We start from the raw sequence: 25,614 nt of genomic DNA, 5'->3' as shown, positions 1-25,614 counted from the left end.
TCTGCTTGTCCTTGAGAAGAAACCTTCTGGAAGCCAAGATCTTCAAATGCTGCGTCTCTCAAGTACCATGGCCCCCCAGTAAATTGGTGGCCCCAAGAAGTGAAATTGATTGCTCAGGAGGATACTCCCTGCTGCTTTAATGTGTTTTCGTTCCTCTCTGACCTTCCTGCACTGAGTCAGGCTGACCCCCAGCTAGACACTCCGTGCTCAGAGTCTTAAAACTCCATTACCACGGCCTTACCGCAGCCGAGGCGTCAGTAGCACATGTTGGGCCCATGAGACCGATGAGAAAATGAAAAGCAAAAGGCAACCTCCTGGACGAGAAAAAGGGCTTTTCCAATAAGCTTCCCTTAAGCACGAGGTGAAGGAGCCTGTGCCAAGCGCCCAGAAACCACGAGGCCCACGGCAAGTACCCGAGCGCTGTGCCTCCAGGAGGGCGGGGCCGCCGCCCCGTTACTCCGTCTTCCCAGAAACCACCGCGCGGCTTGGCAGAGATAAAAAGGCGGGAGCGGCTCCCTTCCAGCGCAGAGCTGGGTGCTACAGGCCTTTTGGTTTTCTGTGGCTTCTGTGTTCTCAGCCTTCGCAGGCCGCCCCGGACGCTGACTCCCGCCAACTGTAGCTCCGTTCCTCAGGAAGGCGACGAGACAGGCCGTCAAGGGCCAACAGGCCCCTGAGGCCTGAGGGTGGGGTGGCAATGTGGCCGCTAAGGGTCTATACCAACAAGAAGCAGGCCGGCCAGAGACTCAACCTAACCCCGACGCCCGACCTAGCGGATCCCCGCCTTGGTCCAGGCCGAAGGCTCGCTGCCCACTGTAAGCCCCGTCGAGTGGGGAGCGTGGAGGGCGGGTGCGGCTGGGCCTCGGCCCCAGGGACCCCTGAGGCCGGCAGGCGGGCCTCCAGGGCTTTTGCCCTGAAACGTGTCGCTCTCTCTCAGGCCTGAAAAGAAATGACAAAGCGCACGGTTTGCGGAAGATTGCGGAGAAAGCGGAGCGGAGTGGGCAGGGAGCTGGCTGCTCTGGGCTGCCCAGGTGCGTAGCCACGAGTAACAGCCCCATGGCTTCTGGCCTCCTTCTCAAATCTTCAATCAGGGGGCCGGACCAGGCGCAAGCGGTTAAGTGCGTGCGCTCCGCTGCCGCAGCCCGTGGTTCGCCGGTTCGGATCCCGGGCGCGCACCAACGCACTGCTTGTCAAGCCATGCTGTGGCGGCGTCCCATATAAAGTGGAGGAAGATGAGCATGGATGTTAGCCCAGGGCCAGTCTTCCTCAGCAAAAAGAGGAAGATTGGCAGATGTTAGCTCAGGGTCCATCTTCCTCACAAAAAAAAAAAAAAAAAAAAAAACTTGAATCCTAATTTTCTGGTGATAGCTTCTCTTTCTAAGAGTCAACGAACAAAATAAATAGAATACTCTGATTTCACTCTTCTCAGAACATAGACCCAGAAATTTGACTTCAGAAAGATTTATTTAAAAAAAAAAAAAAGGAAATCTTGTCAAGTTACCTGAAAGCAAGTGACATAAAACTTCAAAGAAAACGTTTGTAGCTTCAGTTGGGTATTGGTACAATTCACCCACTCTGGTCCTTCCTTTTTGCTAATGATGTCCCCAAAGAACCTTTCAGATTCTGAACAGTGTAAGCAGTGAACAGAGATGTGGAGAGCCAAGTCCACACCATGCAAACTAATTGTGTTGTTTGTTTGTTAGCACTCAGTTAAGACTTACAGGAGAGAAAAGCCCGCAAGAAAAGAGCGCTAGTGAAGAGCCCCAGGATGAGAAGATTGCTCCATTGAGTGTATGTATGTTTCTCCTATGGTCAGTCCTTGGATACGCTTAGTGTAGAGACCAGCAGTACCTGATGTACCTCCAGATGAAAGTATAATATGGTCTTTGTTAAATAGAGACTACATAGCTTTCTAGTGTTTTTATAAACATTGATGCTGTGTCTTTAGTCAAGGCCTTGAATTGCTGGTTGTGGTAGATTCATAGCCATGCATTTTCATTTTTTCTTTCCTGTGACAAAAATTTGAGAAATATCTGTTACTGGCTAATTTTCTGTGTGACAGATGTAAAACGTTTCTTAGTAACTCCCTTATGATTGGTAGCACTTACACATGTTAAAGCCATTTTCATATATTGTCATTTGACTTTCCATTAACAACTAGAAACAGGATTCATTACCATTAGAATATTATATAACGTCTTGATCTACTGTATTTAATATGAATTCTGTATAATATTTTAAAGATGTATAGCAGTATGTTGGAGAAACTCAGATTTTAAAAATTGCTGTGACTGTGTTTTAACTTACATATTTCTCTATAACAGGGCAGTTTCAGCAAAAGGCATTTTTTAAAAAGGCTTTTACCCTAGATTTTAACAGTGTTAAGTGTTCCTTGTAGATGATTCGGACTATTTGAAAAAAAGCATTTAAACAGTTTCTTCTAATTTTTGTATATTTCTTTCCGTTACTTTTTTCTGTGCCTTTTTAAAATTTTACAAATTATCTTACTGTATATTCCTCTAACATTAAATATTCTTCAAAAATATGTTTTTTAGTGTCTGTGTAGTGCTTTGTCTTATAGATAGATGTACTGTGATTTGTATAACTATTTTCCTGTGGTTGGAGGATTGAGATTGTTTCCGATGTTTTGCTGTTGTAGATATCAGTGGACATCCTACTACAGAAGTTTTTTGTGTACCTCAAATTGTTATCCTAAGACAAATACTTTGCAGCGGGTCAAAGGTTGGATCATGTTTAAAATTTTTGATTCATATTGCCAAATTGGCCAATATGAATCTTGGCCTGAAACTTAAAAAATATACATATTTGATAGGTGGAAAGTGGCACGTTTCACTTTCTATTTCTTTCGAATGCTAGTAAAGGTGATGCTTTTTTCCCTCATTTCATTGACCACTTGTGTTTCTTTTTTGTGTATGAAATACTTATTCATTATATACTGAAGATAGTTATACTTTTACACACACATATATAACAAATATTTTCATATTTGTTTGCCTTTAATTTTATTTCTGGTATTTAGAATTCACTATCAATCTTTTCTTTTGATTTATTTTCCTTTCATATTTAGAGGGAAGAAAGCCCTTCCTACCTAGGGGATCAGAAAAATATTCACCTTTATCTTGTAGTTGCTGGTTTATCCCACAGTAGTTAGTTGACTAGTATATTGTTGACTCTCTAGATATGTCCACAATATCATATTTTAATTTTAATTTTTAGATTTAATATTAAATATAAGATTACATCTGTGATCAGTAAGCTGAAAGAATTTGTTATACATATGAAACTGATATACAAAGTTGACATTAGTTTTTCATTTTCAAAATAACCAAATCAATGTGATATAAATTATAATATAAAAATATTCAATCTCATAATTTGTGCTGTATCTTTAATTCTTATTTCACATAGGAGTCAGTGCCTGATGACCTCCAGATTGACAGTAGTTCATCAAATAGTGAACTAGTATCTGGTAAGACTGTTAGATGTGAACTCTCTCAGCTTTCTTTCTTACAAACATAAGCATCCATTTGTATCTCTGCCCCATCTTCCCAACTCAGTGGAAGAGATGTCTTTTTCCTAGTCCACGGTGAATCCTTCTGCCTGTGCTCTGGACCTCATCCTCAAAGCCTTCAAGCACACACCAGTAAATTACAATTGTGATAAATGCTACAAAAGAGAGATTGACTTGAGTGTAACTAATTGAGTTTAGTTGGAGAGATTAGGGAAGGCTTCCACGAAAGAATGGCAGTTTAATTGAGATCTGAAGAAGACTGTAAATTAGCTATGCAAAGAAATGAGTAAAGAGCAATCCAGGCAGAGGGAATAGCATGTGCAGAGTGGGACTGAGCATTATGTGTTCAATGAACTGAAAAAAGGCCAGTGTGGCTGTAGTACAGAGAAGAAGAGGAAATGTGATAATAAGACAGGTTGGACAGACAGAGGCCTTGCATAGCCTTGTAGGCCATGTCAAAGATATTGATGTTTATCTTTGGAGCAGCACGAAGCCACTGAAGTCTTTTAAATAGAGAATGATAGGATCACTTTAACTACAATATGGAAAGAAGCAGGAGCGGATGCAAACAGACTAGTTAGGAGGTTATTGCAGTAGTTTAGGGGAGAAATGATGGCAATTTGTACTAAGGGATGACATCGGAAATGGAAAGAAGTGGGCATATCTGATGGCTATTTTAGGAAGTGAAATTGACACAATTTGGCAAATGAAGAGTGAAGGAGATGGAGATATTAAAAATGACACCTGTTTCTGGTTTATATAACTGGGTATAAGGTGGTACCAGTCACTGAAAAAAATCTTGTTTGAGGGAAAGATCGTAATTTTTTTGTGTGTGTGTGAGGAAGATTGGCCCTAAGCTAACACCTGTTGCCAGTCTTCCTCTTTTTGCTTGAGGAAGATTGTCCCTGAGCTAACATTTGTGCCAGTCTTCCTCTGTTTTGTATGTGGGTCGCTGCCACAGCATGGCTGACAAGTGGTGTAGGTCTGTGCCTGGGATCCGAACCCATGAACCCAGGCTGCCAAAGCGGAGCATGCCAAACTCAACCACTAGGCCATGGGGCCGGCCCCGTATACATTTTGTTTTTAATATATTAAGTATGGGTGCCTTTCAGATGACTAAGTAGTAATGTCACATAGGCACTTGGATATGGAGAGCTGCTGATAGAAATTTGTGAACCATCTACATATTGGTATAATCGAGGTTATTTTTGAAAACAAGAAAGGATGCCATCAACACACCAGAAATACTGAGGAATTCTTAAAAGTAGACGAGAGGATTGATGAGTATATCAAGAGCAGAGAAAAACCACTGCAGAGGTAAGAATAGTTCTAGAGATAGTTGAAACACTTCATCAATAAATGCAAAAAAACTCTAATAGAAGGGACCCTAAAGGAATTGTCAAAGTAATAGATTAAGCACTACATTCTGGCACTACATGACCTGGCCCCCTTCTCCTGATCCCCTTCTTATATTGGAAACACTGGCAGCTACCAGTGCCTGCTGCCAGGATAAAACCCTGGGAACTACTCTCAAGCAAAGTGAACTAAGGGATTGGCTCCTGAGGGTCAATGTTGGGGCTGGAGTGAGAAGCAGAGGAGAATCTGAAGTAACTCCAGATTGCCACAGGATAGCAGAGGGAGAAAAAAGCAAAAGAGCTAGATTATGCTTATGCTTGTTAACCCCAGGATATAGATATAGTATGGCTCTCTGAAGTGGGAATTCCGATACAGGAGACTTCCAGTGTGGACACTAGCCAGACAATTAGGGCAGTGCCCCCACGTAACCTACAATACCCATAAAATATAGGAGGACATCCCCACCCTGAACATAAGTTCCCCAAATGTCTCATCCCTCTTCTAAAATCTCCAGAGGTAGGGTGTTGTTTCAGAATTTGTACTCACTGCCATACAAAAAGAGATTCTCAAATAGCGATATGAACAGACAACCAGGAACAGCCAAACCTTTGAAGAAAACCAGTGCCATGGAAGAGAGGCAACAAGTGCAACAAACAGAAGAACTAACACCTGAGGAAATGGCAGAAAACTTTAAATATCTCTTTAGAGGCAAGAGGCCATTGAATCCACAATATAACAGGCTGCTATAAAGAAAACAATTATAGTCCCTGGAAACTCAAAATATCATCCAATTTAAAAACTCAATAAATGAGCCTAATATTGGAATTAATTCAGCTGAAAATCAAATTAGTGAGCTAGAAAATAGAATAGAGGAATATTTCCTAGAATGTAGTGCAAAAGAACATGGGAGGTGCTCAACAAATGCTTTTCCCTCCTTCCTCTCCCTTCTTTGCCTGGTTAACTTCTATTTGTTCTTGAAAAATAAATTCAGGTGCCATCTCTACTGGGAAGCCTCTCCTGACCGCTCTTCTCTCTCTCTAGATAAGTTGTTCTATCCTAGTAGTTCTGTGGCACTCTTTATGTACTGTCTTAGGACTCAAAACAGCAGTCTAATTGTTTTTGTTCCTCTTGACTCTAAAGCCATTGAGAATAAGCAGTACCTTTTATCTTTCTATCCCGTGATTGGGACATAATGTAGTTTCAAATGCTTGTTGAATAAGTTTTGTACTCTACTTAGAGAAAATAAACCATTTAACTATAATCAGTATTTTCTAAAATTGCAGTTTAAATATATGATAAATGACCTTGGTTACTAGATTTATCAAGTTGATGTGTAAAAGGTCTAATCATAATAGAATCATTGAATACATTTAATTTAGAAATATGAAGGTGGATTTTAAAAGAAAAAATTAGTAGAGTTGAAAGTAGTTGTCTCTAGAGAGTAGGGAATTATGATGGGGAGGTATAAGACAAGAGATTGCAGTTTTTGTTATAATCCTTGTAGGACTATTTGACTTTTTAAAAATGTGTAGTATAGGGCCAGCCCGGTGGCACAGTGGTTAAGTTTGTGTGCTCTGCTTTAGCGACCTAGGATTCGCGGGTTCAGATCCTGGGCGCGGACCTACACACCGCTCATCAAGCCATGCTGTGGCGGCGTCCCATATAACGGAGAGGAAGATTGGAACAGATATTAGCTCAGGGCCAGACTTCCTCAAGCAAAAAGAGGAAGTTTGGCGATGGATGTTAGCTCAGGGCCAATCCTCCTCACAAAAAAATAAATAAAAATGTATAGTATAATTTGCTATAAATGTAATTTTAAATGCGTTTACATTTCTAACTTGTGACACCAGGAACAACCTTCCACTGATATAGTCATGAACATTTATTTATTCTTTGCTCTACCCATCTACCCAGATGGTGAGTATAGGACTTTCCTAATTTCTGAACTTGGCTTAAGTTCTGGGGTTTGGTGGAAAGGATAGCTCTCCTTTGAGTGGTATTCATGGAATTTTGTGAGGTGGAATGCAAGAGAGATGCAACAACATGTGGGTGGGAGGGATGAAGACAGAGTGAGAAAAGTAAAAAGTAGCAAAGATAGGGACAGAACACTCTAGGGCAGTTGGAAAAGGGGAAGCCAAAGATACTTAGAGGGATAATCTACCTCTGACGTCTGAGGAGGTAAAGAAGGATGGTAGATTGGGTCAATCATTTTAAGTATTGCATTGGTGGCTGGAGGAGGTGGCCAGGTAAAAAACAATTGTCAACTTTAAGGAGAGGGTTGGAGTGGGAGAAAAAGGTGTGGTAAGGTGAATGTAGGAAGCACAAAGAGTTAGTTGTCTCAGGTAGTTAATAGATGAGCAGAGATAGGCATAAGTCAGCTCCAGGGCAGGAGATAATAGGTATAGCAGAGTATGTTTTCCCTTTTCTTACTAAACTTTCTGGCTCTTAACTTTTAGTACTAAGTTTTATCCCTATCATTTATTGGAAAGGTCTTCATTCTAGTCCACTTTCACATGGATGACTTCAAGATCTCTGAGTGTTGGAGATTCTCTGTTCAAATATTTTGCCCATTTTCTTATTGAGATGTTTGTTTTCTTATGACTGAGTTTTCAGAGTTCTTTATATTCTGGATTGCAGTCCATTTGCAAATGTTTTCTTTTAGTCTGTGGCTTGAAAAAATGGGCAGAAGATCTGAATAGACGTTTTTCCAAAAAAGACATGCAGGTGGCCAGCAGGCACATAAAAAGATGTTAATGTTTTTCCAAAGAAGACATACAGATGGCCAGCAGGCACATAAAAAGATGTTCAAAATCACTAATTATTAGGGAAATGCAAATCAAAACCACAACGAGATATCACTTCACACCTGTTAGAATGGCTATTACCAAAAAGACAAGAAATAACAAGTGTTGGAGAGGATATGCAGAAAAAGGAACCCTTGTACACTGTTGATGGGAATGTAAATTAACAGTCTCTTTTGAAGAGAAGTTCGTAAATTTGATGAAGTTCAATTTATCATTACTATTGTTTTATGAATCATCTTGTTAATGTTATATCAAAGAAACTTTGCCTAACTCTGTGTCATGAAGATTTTCTCCTGTTTTTTTTTCTAGAAGTGTTCTAGTTTTAGGATTAACATTTAAGTCTATGATCCATTTAGAGTTAATTTTTTATATGATGGAAGGTATAAGTGCAAGATATTTGTTTTGTTTTGCTTTTACATATGGATATCCAGTTGTTCCAGCATAATTTGTTTAAAAGAATACCTTTCTCCACTCAATTGCCGTTGCATCTTGGTCAAAAATCAGTTGCTCATATGCGTGTGAGTCTATTTCTGGGCTCTCTGTTCAGTTACTTTATCTATTTGTCAATGTTTAGGCTCATTGTTTTTTAAATGGAGTAACTAGAATCACTCTTTCTTCTCCTCAGTTAGTTAGCTTACAATTAGTGGGTTACTTATATATAAAACTTGCATTTTTGAGTCAAGAATCACAACTGAACCAAAATAGGGAAGGAATAAGTTATAAAAATTTTAAAAACAATGGAAAGGATTATAATGCATTTTCTGTACATCAAAAACAAGATTCTTTTCTAAGCTTGAAATTTAAGTGGTATACAATAGTATGCCTTTTCAGTTGTATGTGGAAGTAATTTTACAGTCTTAGTGTACAATTGCATGTACATTTCTACAAATTTGAATTCTTAGGATTTTTAGTCTGTTTACTATTGAAACATTTTACCTTTTTTGTGTTTGCTTATTCTACAGGACTAAGTTTGCAGCATGGTATTTCTAGTTCTCTTCTGAGCTGTTCAATCACAGCCTCTGACACAGAAAACAGGAGTTTTGAAGAGAGTTTAAGTAGCTTTCCATCGCCTGAACTCTTCAGAGGATCAGATTATTTAGGTGAGAAAATAATTTCAACCTTAAGAAATTGTTCCTTTGTCCACAAATCCTCCAATGAATAATGTTGTTTTTGAGAAGGCGTACTTGTCTTCCTCACCAAAATCTTTTTCCCTTGCCCCCTATCCACTATGTTCCATGCTCAATCGCATAGGACTATAGATCAAAAGCCCTCAGATCAGGAAAGAATGAAGAGATTAACATTTACATGTAGCACATATCCAATTATTAAGCAATTTTGCACATAATGAATGTATACTTGTTCTCTTGAACTATGGTCTATCTTTTATTTCCTGTACTTCTCCTACTTTTCAGTAAATAAGCTAAATGTTAATTAGGCCATGTCCCTGCTTGAATTTTCTCTACAAATTACCAGTTATTTACGTTGACTATACATGTAATTAAGAGCCTTTGTTAATGATAGCAGACTGAACACATGCCTTCCTCCACAACTTTTTGCAGTGGCAAAAAATGGCGTTTTTTTAAGACACAAAAACATAAGGGTAAAGAGCGTTGGAAAGAATAAAGCATAAAGTTTGGAAAGCTAGAGAGCAAATGGTCTGATAAAGCAGACTTGAGAAAGCTGAGTCCTAAGTCAACAATGGGAATACACCAGAAACAAGCTAGTTTGTACTATGGTATCCCAGAAAAGCTCGCAGTTTGCCTGCACCAAACACTTGTAAAAAGATATGTCTGAAATGTGAAAGATGTGGTGATTACTCCTTTCCTACTCAATTGGAGCCTAGAGATTTATTCTTTGGGATGTTTTGAAACAGAAGGACTCTGGACTGGAAGATACTAGGCACTGTTAAGAGCAGGGATACTGTGGTATTTTGAAATGTTAGTCCCAATTACTCACTCCCCTGTAGTAATGTTATATATCCACACTCTTGCCATAACCTCCTAGTGGGTGGAGTATACTCTCTCACTCTTTAGCTTTGGGGTTGACCACGTGACTTGCTTTGGGCAGTAGGATATCAGTGAATGAAACATATGCAAACCTTTGAAATATGCTTAAATGGTTTTAGGCTTGTCCTCTTACACTTTTGCCATCATGATAAGAATATATCCTAATTAGCTTCTGCCTCTCCTATGGGACTGCAGAATGAAAGATGCAGAGCAGAACAGCCCCAGGCAACCTGCAAACTGCAGGGAGCTGCCCCTGCTGATCAGCAGGCCTGTAATCTGAAGCAGAGCCAACCAGTAAATATGGGAATAAGAGATAAATGCTTTTATTTTATGCCACTGAGATGTTGGAGTTATTTATTATGCAGAAAAAGTCGACTGTTTCAGATACTATACTGAACGCAGACGAGGGGTAATTAAATGAAAACGTACATTCTAAATTGTGAGACCTGCTCACCCAATGCCTATTCCCATCCCAACCCAATAGCCCATTTCCCTGTTCAGCTTTCAGAATACTAGTACCCAGACTTGAACCTTCTAGGCAGAAGACTGGAAGATTCTTTCATGAGAAGTCTGAGCAACTCTAAAGAAAATATTTAAAGATACTGACCTCAATAGTCCTTCGATGAAACTGACAGGAACACCCTACAGTGAAGCCAACTATGTGACAAGCCCCAGCTAGGCTATAGAGATTCCACTTGGCCTTTTAGAGCTCCTTCTTAAATATAAGCAGAGAGCCAAGGATCACCAGACTTCTGAGGAAACCCTCTAACATAAAACATAGAGATCAAAACAAAGCAAAATATGAAAGTTATATCAGCAAGGTGTTAAATAGGAAGCCCTGGCCCCTCCTTCCCCTATAGACACAATAATTTAACAGCAATGCACAGACTAATTCCCTTTGTGAGAAATCTAAAAACTAGTTGAGGGGCTCCTGCACCCCAGGCAAGCATGAGGCCAGCCACACGAAAGCCAGTAGGAAAATTCAAGACACCCTCTCACTACCATCACTACCCCCAGCACAGTGCCATACAATTGGCAGAAAAACCCTAGTTCCCAGCTTCTCCCTGGGGAGGGAAGGAAAGGACTGAACCAGGCATGAAATGTTCTAAGTTTTCTGGGAGCTTCCCAAAGGATTGGATACTGTCTTACATATCTTTAGAGTGCTGATGGGACCTGACATACTCTAGAAGCCTGATGGGTGCTAAGAACAAAGATAGAAGTTTGGTCTAGAATGCAAGCATTCACTAGATCCCACTTCTTTCTGGGGAGGGAAAGAGTTGGATCATGTGTCCAACATTCCAACATTTCCAGAGGCTGCTCAAGGGGATGGCTTCTGTCTCACCTATCTCAGAGCGCTGATGGGGCCTGGTATACTGTAGATGCTTGGTGGCCACTAAGAACAAAGATGGTGATTTGGACTAACAAGAAGGTTTGAGAGGATCCCTTAAGCTCTGGTTGGGGTGATTGGTAGGGTCTTCTGTACGAGGCCTCTCCGTGAAGACTGGGAGAGGTGGCTGTTTTTTCTAGTGTGTAGATACCAAAACAAAGAATCAAAGAAAAAGAAGAAACAAGGAAACATGGTCCAAAAAAAGGAGTAAGATAAAGCTCCAGAAACTGACCCTAATTAAATGGAGATATATGAATTACCTGACAGAGATTTCAAAATAATTGTCATAAAGATGTTCAGTGAGCTCAAGAGAACAATGCTTGAAAAAAGTGACAATTTTAAAAAAGATATAGAAAGTTTTTTAAAGAACCAAACAGAAATCTTAGAGCTGAGGCATACAACAACTGAACTGAAAAATTCGGTAAAGGAGTTCAGCAGCAGATTAGATCAAGCAGAAGAGGGAATCAGTGAACCCAAAGGTAGATCATTTGAAATTATCCAGTTAGAGGAGCAAAAAGGAGAAAGAATGTAAAAGAGTGAAAAAAGCTTGAGAGACTTATGGAACAAAATCAAACAGATCAGTATATGCATTACGGGAGTTTCAGAGGAAGATGAGAGAGAGAGAGAAAGGATCAGAAAGCTTATTCACAGAAATAATGGTTGAAAGTTTTCCAAATCTGGGTAAAGAAATGTTACGTCCAGACCTAGAAAGCCCAATGAACCTCAAATAAGATAACCCAAAGAAATCTTCACTGGGACACATAATCATGTTGTCAAAGTTAAAGACAACGGGAGAATTATGAAAGCAGCAATAGAAAAGTGACTTGATATGTACAAGGGAACCCCCATTAGACTATCTATGGATTTCTCAGCAGAAACCTTGCAGGCCAGAAGGGAGTGGAATGATCTAGTCAAAGTGCTAGAAGAAAAAAACTGTCAACCAAGATTACTATATCCAGCAAATCTGTTCTTAAAAAATGAAGAAGACATAAGGACTTTCTCAGACAAACAAAAAGTGAAGGAGTTAATCACCACTAGACCTGCCTTACAAGAAATGCTAAAGGGAGTTCTTCAAGTTGAAACAAAGGACTCTAAACAGCAACATAAAAGCATATGAAAGTAAAATTTGCTGATAAATATATAGAAAGTATATAATACTTAATACTATAACAGTGGTATATGTCACTTTTAATTCTAGTATTGATACCAAGCAGTGGGCTTGCTCTGCTTGCTGCGATCTGAGCCAATTAATCACAAAAAGTTAGGGATCGATAAAGGAAGTTAAATTAGATTAGCTAGCAAATTGGAAGACAAGTGACTAATGTCTAAAAAACACATCTTCAAAAATTACAGAATCTTGAGGTAGTTATATAGGCAAAATGGGCAGTTAGGAGGGGGTTTCCTTCAGGCGTGGTGGACTCCAGGGTCTTTTATTGTGCCATTCTTCTGTCAGCTGTGAGAGATACTTGTAGGTGTATTTCCCACCTGTGGTCAGCCTGTTCCTGGAGAGAAACTCATAGAACAAAGTTTTTAATTTATCAAGGTATCGGGGAGTACGTACATATGCAGAGACCATAAATCAGGAGAACATGTGAATTTTGTTAGAGTACGTGTGGAGCAGCAAGTAGTCACACAGATGAGGGTCTGGGGCCATTTAGCATAACAAGATGGCCTCACTTATGCTCACTTACAGTATAAAAGTTAAAAGACAAAAGTATTAAAAATAACTATAAGAATATGTTAATGGATGCACAATATAAAAAGACGTAAATTGTAACATCAATAACAAAGTGTGTGTGGGGGAGAAGGAAAAGTGTAGAGTTTTTGTATATGATTGAAGTTTTTATCAGCTTCAAATAGACTGTTAAAACTATGTTTTATGTAAGCCCCTTGGTAACCACAAATAAAATACCTGTAGAAGATACACAAAAGAAAAATATAAAGAAATCAAAGCATATCGGTATAAAAAAAAATCAACGAAACACAAAGGGAGATGGCAAGAAAGGAAAGAGGGGCAAAGAACTACAAAACAGACAGAAAACAATTAGCAAAATGGTAATAGTAAGTCCTTCCCTATGAATAATTACTTTAAATATAAATGGATTAAACTCCCCTATCAAAAGACAAAGAGTGGCTGAATGGATTAAAAAACAAAATCCAACTATTTGCTGTCTACAAAAGACTCATTTAGATTTAAGGACACATATAGGCTGAAAGTGAAGGGATGGGAAAAGATATTCCGTGCAAATGGTGACCAAAAGAGAGTAGGAGTGGCTATACTTATACCAGATAACATAGACTTTAAGTCCAAAACTACCACGAGAGACAGAGAAGGGCATTATATAATGATAAGATGGTCAATTCAGGAACTTATAACAATTATAAATAAATATGCTCCCAACATCAGAGCACCCAACATATAAAGCAGACACTGACAGAACTACAGGCAGAAATAGTCTCCTACAATAATAGTAGGAGACTTCAATACCCCCACTTTCAACAGTGGATAGACTATCCAGACAGAAAACACTTTTTGATTTCAAAATATATGGCAAAGCTTCAGTAATTATAAAAGTATGGTATTGGCAATAAAGACAGACATATAGAGCAGTAGAACAGAATAGAGAGCCAGAAATAAATCTATGCATATATGGTCACCTGATCTTTGACATGGGTGCCAAGAATACACAACGGGGAAAGAATAGTCTCTTTAACAAATGATGTTGGGAAAACTGGGTATCCACATACAAAAGAATGATATTGGACCCTTACCTTACACCATACACAAAAATCAACTGAAAATGGATTTGACTTAAATGTAAGACCAGAAACTATAAAACTCCTAGAAGAAAACATAGGGGAAAAGCTTCACGCCATTGGTCTTGGCAATGGTTTCTTGGCTATGACACCAAAAGCACAGGCAGCAAGAGCAAAAAACAGACAAGTGGGTCTACATAAAACTTAAAAGCTTCCGCACAGCAAAAAAACAATCAACAGAGTGAAAAGGCAAGCTATGGGATGGGAGAAAATATTTGCAAGCCACATATATGATAAGGGATTAATATCCAAAATATATAGGAAACTCTTACAACTCAATAGGAAGAAAAAAAATCCAAATCACCTGATTAAAAAATGGGCAAAGGACTTGAATAGACTTTTCCCCAAAGAAGACATACAAATAGCCAACAGTATATGAAAAGATGCTTAACATCACTAAGCATGAGGGAAATGCAAATCAAAACCACAATGAGATATCACCCCACATCTGTTAGGATTATTATGAAAAAATTTAAAAAGATAAGTGTTGGCAAAGATGGGGAGAAATTGGAGCCCTTGTACACTATTGATGGGAATGTAAAATGGTGCAGCTGCTATGGAAAACAGTATGGAGGTTCCTCAAAAAATTAAAAATAGTACTATCATATGATCCAGCAATCCTAGTTATGGGTATTTATGCAAAATAATTGCAATCAGGATCTCAAAGAGATGTTTGCACTCCCATGTTCACTGCAGCATTATATGCAGTAGCCAAATGTGGCAACGTCCTAAGTGTCCGTCGATGAATGAATAGATAAAGAAAATATGGCATATACATAGAATGGAACATTATTCAGCCTTAAAATGTATGAAATTCTGGGGCCTGCCCAGTGGCATAGTGGTTAAGTTTGTGCGCTCTGCCTTGGCGGCCCGGGGTTTGCAGGTTCGGAGCCTGGACAGGAACCTATGCACCACTTATCAAGCCATGCTGTGGCAGGCATCCCACATATAAAGTAGAGGAAGATGGGCAAGAATGTTAGCCCATATGCAACAACATAGATGAACCTTGAGGACATTATGTTAAGTGAAATAAGGCAGTTACAGAAAGACAAATACTGTATGATTTCACTTACATGAGATATCTAAAATAGTTAAATTCATAGAAGTAGAGAGTAGAATGTTGGTTGCCAGGGCCTAGGGAGAGGCGGATATGGGGAGTTGCCATTCAACAAGTATAAAGTTTCAGTTATGCAAGATGAATAGGTTCTAGAGATCTGCCATATAGCACTGTGCCTGTAGTTAACAATACTCTGTTGTACACTTACAAACTTAAGAGGATAGATCTCATGTTAAGTGTTCCTACCACAATAAAATTAAAAAGTAAAAAGTAAAAGTAACCAAGCAGAAATAGAAAGACAAGGAGCAGAAAATATTGAAAAAAAAATCTTCACTGAGATAAGAAAAGATATATTACATCCATTAAATAGGAACAGGATGCAATTAAAAAGGGAATATTCAGAGAACAAATTAAATTCAATCGCAGAATGGAAAACTGAGTAAAAGGATTAGAAGATAAGATTGAGGAGATTTCCCAGAAAAAAAGAGGGAAAAATGAAGAAAAAAGATTGAAGTTTGGAGGGAAAAAAGTTAAAGTAGAGGAACAGTATATGATGTTCAATATCAAATGATAGGAGTTCCAGAAAAAGATAATGAAATAAACAGCAGGAAGAAAATTATCAAAGATGTAATTTAAGAACATTTTCTAGAGGTAAAGAATATGATTTGGGGGTTAAAGAGGCCAGAGTGTGCCTAGCACAATAGATGAAAAACATCAAGATAAAGCATTATGAAACTTCAGAACACCAGAGAATGGAATAAACAGAATGGATTTATACAATTTGGTAGAGTTTGGGATTAAATAGATGAAAAATACCGAGAAAACTAAACAAACTAAAAGGATTTTTATTGACTCCAGGAAAAACAAAAGGTGGTCATAGTGTACCACAAGAGTAAATAGTCCTTTTATAGTAATTTATCATAATGTCTACATTAAATATAGATCTAACTAAACATGTGATGTAATAATATGAGGACAATGGGAAGTGTGAGAAAAGTGGGGACAGGGAATGTGAGAGAGAACAGCGTCATTCTTCCATCGTGGGAAGTAAATGGAAAGCTTAAAAATGACGTCAAGTGATAGCAGTATGCTATTCAGTGATATGACAGTTAATGGGACATAGGTTTAACTTATACATAAAATATGAGAGGCAGCTCCATGTATGCTGTCTGTCCCTTAGATCAGTAATCTTTATGGAGCAAAAATCTATGAAAGAAAGTGGGTTAGAGCACTGGAATTGGCCAAAGATTACTTACTATACTGACACCATCAATCCTTCTCATTTTTCTCTGTCTCACTCAAAACCTTCTTCAATTACCCTAGTTTGGTATGGGCTGGAGACCTAAGTTGGGGGGCGGGGGGCGGGCGGGAGGTAACCTGCCATTTGTGTGCTGTTGTTCAAAGTTTTGTGCCATTTCTTCCTGCTTTTTTAGATTGGGAGAGTCCCAAGTTAGAACACACGCAATACAAGAATTCAACTCTTCTGGATACCAGTAAAGCAGTACCGATAGAGAAGGCACCACAGTTTTCAAACCTCTCTGCAGTTTTAAGTGAGTTTTCACATTCTTTTTTCTCATGTCACAGCCGAAAACCCTCACCTATGTTGGAAAAGCCAAGTATTTTTTTCTTTTGGATGATTTCTAAGCTAAGTTCATCAACTAGGATTACCTTTGGCTACAAATAATATCTAATAGTAGCTTAAGCACATATGGGTTTACTTTTTTATAACTTTTATTTTGAATTAATTTTAGACTTGCAGAAAAGTTGCAAAAATAGTACAGAGGGTTCCCATATAACTCTCACCCACCTTTCCCAATGTTATCTTATATAACCTTAGTACAATGATCAGATTCAGGAAATTAACATTGGTATAAAAACTATTAATTAAACTACAGACCTTATTCACATTTGACCAGTTTTTCCACTAATGTCTTTTCTTCTGTTTCAGGATCCTATCCAAGATCGTATATTAAAATTTTATTTATTTATTTTTTCCCCCAAAGGTCCAGTAGATAGTTGTATGTCATAGCTGAACATCCTTCTAGCTGTTGTATGTGGGACGCGGCCTCAGCATGGCCGGAGAAGCAGTGCGTCGGTTCACGCCCGGGATCTGAACCCGGGCCGCCAGCACCGGAGTGCATTCACCTAACCGCTAAGCCACGGGGCCAGCCCCAAGACTGTTTATTAAATGGTTGTTTCTCCTGTAGTCTACTGCAGTCTGTTACAGTTCCTCAGTCTTTCTTTGTCTCTCATAATCTTGATACTTTTGAAGATTACTGATAGGTTATTTTGTAGAATGTCCCTCAATTTGAATTTGTGTAATGTTTTCTCATGACTGAAATGAGGTTATGCAATTTTTGATAAGAACACCACAGAAATGATGTTGCACCCTTCTCAGTACGTTGTATTAAGGAGTTCCTGATGTCAATATATCTTATTACTGGTGATGTTAAACTTAATTACTTGATTAAGATGGTATCTGCTGGTTTTTTCCACTTTAAAGTTATTAGTTTCCCTTTGTAGTTAATAAATACGTAGAAAAAGATAGTTTGAGACTCTGTAAATCCTGTTTCTCCTCAAACTTTCTTTCACTGATATTACCAGTCACCAGAGGAACTTGACTGCAACAGTGATTACTGTGGTGTCCATCTAATGGTGATTTTCTACTTTATTCTTTCCTGCTAAATCTATTAATTGGAATTCTACTGTTGAAGAACTGTCTCTTTTCTGCCATTTATTTATTCAATTATTTATATCAGTATGGACTCATGAATATTTATTTGATTTTGTGGGTTTAAATCCAATACTTTCATTATTTATTTTGTTATTTATTTAATTCTAATATACACATAAAGAAGTTTTAGGATTGTTAAACCAGACCCCTGTGAGAAACACATTTACTAAATAGATTACAGCATTTATGTACAGTTCTTTTTGTCTTTAGCATTACAGAATCTAATCAAAATAAGTTATGTAGGTTAGTTCTTTTCTTCCCCTCCCCTTTCAGGGAAGTTGTTATTTGCTTGTAATATAGTTAGATTCATTTGTTAGTGTTCGATTCAATTTTTGTTTCTCCCATCCTGTTTGGTTTTGTTTATTTATTCAAGGAGAGGGGGCTATGTGAAGGTATGTGAGACATTACTATGGCTCTAAGAGTCATAGCTATACAAAAAAATATTCTCAGAAAAGTATCGCTTCCTCTTTCTTCCTGCTCCCCTGATCCCATTCCCCTTTTCTTTCTACCCCTTTCCTACCCACCCCTTATAAGTATCAGTGTCTTCTGTTTATGGTTTTTCTCTCTTATATTTCTTTTGCACAAATGAACAGATACCTATGTATTTTCTTATATCCTTTTGTTTCTTACCTGAAGGATAGCATGATTATAGTCTTTTAATTTTGCTTTTTCCACTTAATAGTATGTTCTAGAAATCACTCCATATGGTTTTACGGGGATCTTCCTCATGTTTTTTACAGCTGCATAGTACTCCACTGTATGGATGTATTTTCATTTATTCAACCACTCTCCTATGAATTGGGTATTTAGGTTTTTTCCCCAATATTTTGTCGTTACAAACAGTGCTTCAGTGAATAAACTTATGATGTTTTTTTAATATTATTGGTGGTATATCTTCAAGGTAGATTTCCAGAAGTAGGGTGGCTGGGTCAAAAGGTAAATGGATATAGTTTTGTTGAGTATTGCCAAATTTTCCTTTAGAAGGACTGTACTAGTTTGCATTTCCACCAGCAATGTATTAGAGTCCTTGTTTCCCCATATCCTCACCAATAGGTGAGAAATGGTATCTCAGTGTTATTTTAATTTGCATTTCCCTAATTATATGTGAGTTCAAACATTTTTCATATGTTTGAGGGTCATTTCTACTTTGTGTGTGTGTGTGTGTGTGTGTGTGTGTGTGTGTGTGTGTGTGTGTGAATTTTCTGTTCATGCCTTTTCCCCATTTTTCTATCTGGTTTTTTATCCTTTACCCTCAATTTTTTTTTTTTTTTTTGTGAGGAAGATTAGCCTTGAGCTAACATCTGTTGCCAATCCTCCTTTTTTTTGCTGAGAAGATCGGCCCTGGGCTAATATCTGTGCCCATCTTCCTCTACTTTATATGGGACGCCTGCCACAGCACGGCTTGACAAGTAGTGTGTCGGTCTGCGCCCAGGATCTGAACCTGCGAACTCCAGGCCGCTGAAGTGGAGGACGCGAACTTAACCGCTACGCCACCAGGCCGACCCCTATCCTCAATTTTTAAGAGTTCATTATATATTAAGAATATTAGTGTTTTGTCTGTTGTATATATTGTGAATATTTTCTCCCAGCTTGTCATTTATTTTTTTGTTTATGGTATTTTTTTGTCATGCAAAAAAAAATGTGTATTTATATTGGATTTACTTTTCTTCCCAGGCCAGAGCTAGTGTAGCAGCTCACTAATATCATCAAGATCCTGGACTCTTTCTATCCTTTTACTACCATGTGTGTTGGCTTGTCACCCCATAGGTGTAAGATGGTTGTTAAACCTCCAGGCATCACAGCTGTGTTCCATGCAGAAAGAATGAGAAAGGGCAGTACCAGCCATGTACATCTCCTTTTATCAGAAGAGCAAAAGCTTTCCCAGAAATTCCTCAGCAGAACTGAGTCATATATCTACTGACTCCTTAGGATGCTGGGAAACCAAGTATTTTGCTTTCATAGCCTCTATAGTGGTAGAAAGCAAGGGAAAATGGATAAATGGAGAGGGGAGTAGAAATGGATGTTGTCAGCCCACCTACCAGAGCCTACTACAAAGCAGGGGAAATATCAGTCAAAGAACTAAGCATTGGGCTCAGGGTCCTTTATGGGAGAGTTGATAGCTGTCTGGATGGCAATATTTCTAACAGTGTTTGAAGGCCCTGTCTTTTGTGTTATGTTTAGTTTGGCACCTCCTTTGGTGATGTAAAGTGCCCAAAAAAATGGCCTGTCTCTTTAGCAAGTATTTCAGTTAGGTTATTTGTCCACTGCAAATGACAAAAAAAAAAAAAAAAAACCTACCTCAAACTATATTAGGTTAAAAAGGGAATTTATACCACATGTACCTGAAAATTCCAGCAGTAAATCAGATGCAGGTACAACTTGATCCAGGGTTTCAAATAATATCAATAGAACCCAATTCCTTTCCATCTCTCAGCTCAGGATCCCTCTATGTCAGTTATGCTCTCAGCCAAGCTCCCTTTATATAGCAACCCTTTTTAGCTCCAGGCTTATATACTCACAGCCTCAAATCCAATGAAAAAAGTGCTTCTCTTTCCCGTTGATTTGACAAGAAGTCCTGGGCCTTACGTATTGGCTTAAATTAGTTTATATGCCTATCCCTGAACAGTCCCTTTGGCCAAGGAGATGCAGGGCTCTTACTGCATTGAGTCACAGGCCATGTCTGGACCATCAGAAGAAAAAGCAGGAGACTGTTATCAGCAAAAACAAAGAGTAGATACTGGATGATAAGGGTCCACAGTAGTCGTTTATGTTTTGGGAAACTTCCTTTCAGGGAAATGCTTTGCAATGATTGGGAGCCACCATTCACTTAACTTTTGCTTAACTGTTGGGATTTTTAAATTCCAATTTAATGTAAGCAGAGTTCTGCAGCTGCTGAGGGTTATAAACTTTTCAGAAGACTACTCCCATGGTTTTTTAGATTCCTAGTAATATTCTACTGTACCTAGGCAGTAAAATCCTGACTGGTAGGCATTCTCTTGACTAATCAATCTACTAATATGCATATCTATATATTTGGTACTGGGCTGAGAACCATGAGACCTGAGTTTAAGTTCCAGGCATATAGCTATTAGTTTTATAACTTGACCAGCTATTTTTTTCTTATATGTAAAATGGGGATAGTAAATTGGTATATTTGCCACACAGGATTGTTTTAAGAACCAAATAAGATATCAGATGTAAAAGGACTTCAAAAATTATAAAGAACTGTCTAAATACAAGGTGATAGATTCCTGCATCTCATAAAATTCTACAACAATTTTGTTTTATTTTGGTATTTTGAAAATACTTCTTCCAGGGCCGGCCCCGTGGCTTAGAGGTTAAGTGCGCGCGCTCCGCTGCTGGCGGCCTGGGTTCGGTCCCGGGCGCGCACCGGCGCACTGCCTCCCCAGCCATGCTGAGGCCGCGTCCCACATGCAGCAACTAGAAGGATGTGCAGCTATGACATACAACCGTCTACTGTGGCTTAGGGGGAAAAAAATAAATAAATAAAATTATTTAAAAAAAAAAATTTAGAAAATGCTTCTTCCTAATTTAAGTGGCAGATGTAAAAACAATATAAAATGATAAAATTATAAAAGTAAACTGCACTATCAGCATGTATTTTAGAGGAAATAGTTATTTTTACCTAGAGTAATTTTAGCCTCTGGCCTGTGTTTGAATTATATTTTTATTAGATTGGTTTTTTTTCCTTTCCTAGGTACCTCTTCAGAAGACTATCAGAAATACCACAGAAAAATGTAAGAACTAACATTTTTTAAGTTGTGCTTTTTAAAACTCTGTGTTCTAATAGTTATATAGCAGGTATGACTGTTAGCCCACAAATTCAGGTGTTCATTTATTCAATATTTGTTGAGGACTCACTCCATGCCAGAATTGTTCTAATTGCTGGAGCTATATAGTAGTGAACAAAGTTGATTAAAAATAAAATCTCTGCCCTCATTGAGTCCACATTCTAGTTGGAGGAGATGGACAATAAACAAATAAGCAAGTATATTTGTGCTCTGCTATATGGTAATGAATGCTATGGAGAAAAATAAAGCCAGATAGGGGTCTAGGGAGTATTGGGATGGTGGTTTGCTATTTAAGTAGTGTGGTCAAAGAAGTCATCATTGAAAAGGGAGCATTTGAGCAGAGATCTAAAGAAGGAGACAGAGCAAGCTGTCTGACTCACTGGAGAGAAGAGCATTCCAGATAGAGGGAATAGCTGGAGCAAGGCCCTGAGGCAAGAGGCCTGGGCTCCTGGAGTGGAGTGAGGGAAGAGGAAAGACGTAGGAGATGAAGTGAGAGAAGAAGCAAGAAGCCAGATCATATAAGGCATTATAGGTGAATATAAGTGGTTTGGAAAACCTTTGAAAGGTTTAGAAGGATAACGTGATATGACCTTTGTTTTAAAAGAATCATCCTGGCTTCCATGGTAAGAATAGACTCCTGAGGAGGAGTTTAGAAGTTAGGGAGACTATAGTTAGGAGTCTGTTGCCCAAATATAGGCAAGAGATATTGGAGTATGGACCAGAATAGTAAGAGTAGAGGTAGTGAGAGGTCAGACTTTGGATGTATTTTGAAAGTAGAACTAACGAGATCTGTTGGTGGACTGAATGGTGGAGTCTGCAAGTAGTCAAGACTGACTCCACAATTTTGGCTTGAACAACTGGAAGGATAGAGTTGCCATTTATTAAGATAGGGAAGACTGAGGAGAAACATATTACTGGGGGAAGATCAAGAGTTTGGTTTGGGGCATTTAGACTGAAGGGTAAGGCGTATGTGAGAGAGACAGTATCTAAGTTCAAGGTGGTCGTCATAGTCTGGATCATGAATGGTCTTAAGGGCTGGGATTTTTGTTTTATCCTGAATATGATGGGAGCCTCTGAAAGATTTTCAGTAGGACTGTAAAATATAATGAAAATTTCTAACAGCTTAATCTTCAAAGGTTGAAGGAACTTATAAAAATATTCATACAAGTTTAAAAACAAGTCAGGAGACACCAATCAAGAAAGTGAAAAGACAGTCCACAGAATGGGAGAAAATATTTGCAAATTATATATCTGATAAGGGACTTGTATCCAGATTGTATAAAGAACTTGTACAACTCAACAATAAAAGAATGAATAACCCAATTTAAAAATAGGCAAAGGATCTGAACAGACATTTCTCCATAGAAGATATGCAAATGGCCAATAAGCACATGAAAAGATGCTCAATATCATTATCCATTAGGGAAATGCAAGTAGGCTTCAATGAGATACCACTTCACACTCACTAGGATGTCTATAATCAAAAAGACAGATAGTAACAAGTGTTGTCCTGGATGTGGAGAAGTTGGGACTCTCATACATTGCTGGTGGGAATTTAAAATGGTGCTTTGGAAAATAGTTTGGCAGTTCTTCAAAATGTTACATGTGACCCAGCAATCCATCCCTAGGTATGCATACCTAAGAGAAATGAAAACCTATGTCCACATGAAAACTTCTACATGAATGTTCACAGCAACTTTATTCATAATAGACAAAAAGTGGAAAAAATCCAAATATCCATCTACTGATAAATGGATAAATAAAATGTGGGATATCCATAGTGGAATATTATTCAACAACAAAAAGAAATGAATTCTGATGTATGCTACAACATGGATGAACCCCACAAATATTGCTAAGTGAAAGAAGCCAGTCATACAAGGCCACATGTTTTATGGTTGCATTCGTTATGAGGTATCCAGAACAGAAAAATCTATAGAGACAGAAAGCAGATCAGTGATTGCCTAAGACTGGGAGGTTTGGAAAGAAACGGAGATTGACTGCTAATCGGTACCGGGTTTCTTTTTAGGGTGATGAAAATGTCCTAAAATTGATTGTGATGATGGTTGCGCAACTCTGTGAATATAATAAAAGCTACTGCATTATACACTTTAAGTGGGTGAGTTGTATGGTATGTGAATTATGTCAATAAACCTGTAACAAAAAACAAATTTAGAACCAAGGAAACCAAGGAAATATAATTTTTAATAGGAGCTATAGATAGGAAAGGGAATAGAATAAAAATAAGCCATAAGAGTTAAGAGGCAGATGACTTAATTGAGCCATATTTTGGATCTCAGCTTCTTGAGATATAAGGAAAAAGTCTATAGCTTTTTGTAGATTTTGTGTCCTTCGAATAATCGTGTACAATTCTTACTGTCTTATAACTAGATTTTTTTTTTACCAGAATTAAATGGTAGACAGTACAATGTTGTCTTCTTTGGTGGGGATCTATAGTATAGGTATTCTATGCTGATGAGTGTGTGGGAGTGAGAAGTGGTATATTATTGAGAGCGTATTTCTGTGGAACTTTTATATTACCCAACCAAAATTCTTGCCTGTTATCCCACCTCTTCACAGAGATATGCATGATCATATTTCTGTCTTAGAGCAATCATTCCTGCAGCAAAGAAAAAGATGGCTTAGAAGAAGTGTTTAGATTAAGGGGATGACTATTGTAGCATTCCAAGTAAGGCATGATTAGGATCTGAACTTTAGCAGCAAGGATAGCATAAAGGAAAAATTTGAAAACAATTTAGGAGGGATAATCAATAGTTTTTAGTGATCGGTTAGTTAAGGGAAGAAGATGGAATCCAAGTTGGCCCCCAGCCCTCTGACTTAGGAAACTAGATGAATGATGACTCATTCATTGGGTGAAGGAACACAAATAGAAAAGCAAGAGTGAGTTGGGGTGACAAATGATTTTAGTTTGGAAAACACTGAAATACCTACAGTATTTTGGAGTGGAGATATCTAGCAAGCAGTCGGATATCCCAGCCTGGAGAGCAAAGGAAATGTTCTGGGCTGAAGGCATGGTTGTCCCCTTGGGAAAGTACATAGAGTAAGAAAAGAATAACATTAGTGTGATAGCCTCCTTATAAATAGGCTTGTATTTAAATGGTGAGAAACTTCTGAAGAAAAGAAAATCTATTACTGTTATTCTTGGGTGAATTATTCTTTTTTGGTGAATAACATTGAAAATTCTAAAGATAAATTATTAAAGTCACCAGAGAGAAGTGATGATGCACTCATTTTTTTTAATCTTTTCCACAATTTGCAGTGCAATATATTCTTAAGAAGGAAGGAGTGATGTTTGGAGAATAATGATACCAGTTTTGAGCACCTGTTATCTACTAGACATTTTGGCATTCTCTTTAATTAAGTAGTACATTCACAAAGTTAAAACCCTACAACTTAGACATAGTACCTAATGGAGAAAAGGAGTTTTGTTTATATGGCTGTAAGATCTGTGTAGACCCACTTCAATGACTGTTGCCTGAGTGTTATAACTTGATTATGTGTGTCTGATCCTATTTCCTCTCTCCCTTAAATGCTGTCCTATCTTTGAAAAATAAAACCTACCACTTGGATGTGCAAAGAAAATATATCTTTATTTATTTTTTAAAATAACTGATCTAAACTTCTCATGGGCTCTCATCGTCTTTCTCCTCTATTTAGCTGAGAAATTATGAGTTAAACTTACTTATTAATGCCATCCAGTTAGGGTTAAAAGTCTCTTTCGGGTGAATACTGAGTCTTTCAGGTTTTCTCCCCATTCCATATTTCTGAGCATGGCATATAGGTAGGCGATCATACCTCTTGATTTGCCTGGAACCGTCCCATTATGTGCCTGTTGTTCTGACATAATTTTTAACAGAGCTCCCTTTTACTGTCAGAAAGGTCCCAGTTTGGACAAATAGTCACCCTAAACATAGGAGTGTAGGCATACAGGCAGGCCAGAGGTGGGGAGGGGGTGAAGTTGGGGCTTGAGGGTGTCTGGAATCCACAAGTTGTCTCTGGATTTTTGCTAATTTGTGCTGCAGGTCTCAAGACTGGTTCTATACCTGGGATGGACTCCACAGATAAAGTCATTGGTGAAATAATGACCTTAT

At 38.3% G+C, this 25,614-nt stretch overlaps 1 protein-coding gene across 1 annotated transcript in view; it reads left to right on the top strand.

Moving 5' to 3' along the window:
- The first annotated feature begins 621 nt into the window (after nucleotides 1-621).
- MEIKIN (meiotic kinetochore factor) overlaps nucleotides 622-25,614 on the top strand; it is a 114,248-nt gene continuing 89,255 nt past the window's right edge. Inside the window, exons 1-7 of the mRNA XM_058540583.1 lie at nucleotides 622-826; nucleotides 889-1,028; nucleotides 1,701-1,788; nucleotides 3,427-3,487; nucleotides 8,652-8,789; nucleotides 16,390-16,506; nucleotides 21,409-21,448. Of these exons, the coding sequence (XP_058396566.1) occupies nucleotides 695-826; nucleotides 889-1,028; nucleotides 1,701-1,788; nucleotides 3,427-3,487; nucleotides 8,652-8,789; nucleotides 16,390-16,506; nucleotides 21,409-21,448 (716 nt within the window). The 5' untranslated portion in view covers nucleotides 622-694. The remainder of the gene's footprint in view (nucleotides 827-888; nucleotides 1,029-1,700; nucleotides 1,789-3,426; nucleotides 3,488-8,651; nucleotides 8,790-16,389; nucleotides 16,507-21,408; nucleotides 21,449-25,614) is intronic.

Source organism: Diceros bicornis, chromosome 1, assembly GCF_020826845.1.
Source record: "Diceros bicornis minor isolate mBicDic1 chromosome 1, mDicBic1.mat.cur, whole genome shotgun sequence".
Classification (NCBI taxonomy): domain Eukaryota; kingdom Metazoa; phylum Chordata; class Mammalia; order Perissodactyla; family Rhinocerotidae; genus Diceros; species Diceros bicornis.
This window is presented reverse-complemented; position numbering and strand designations above follow the sequence as displayed.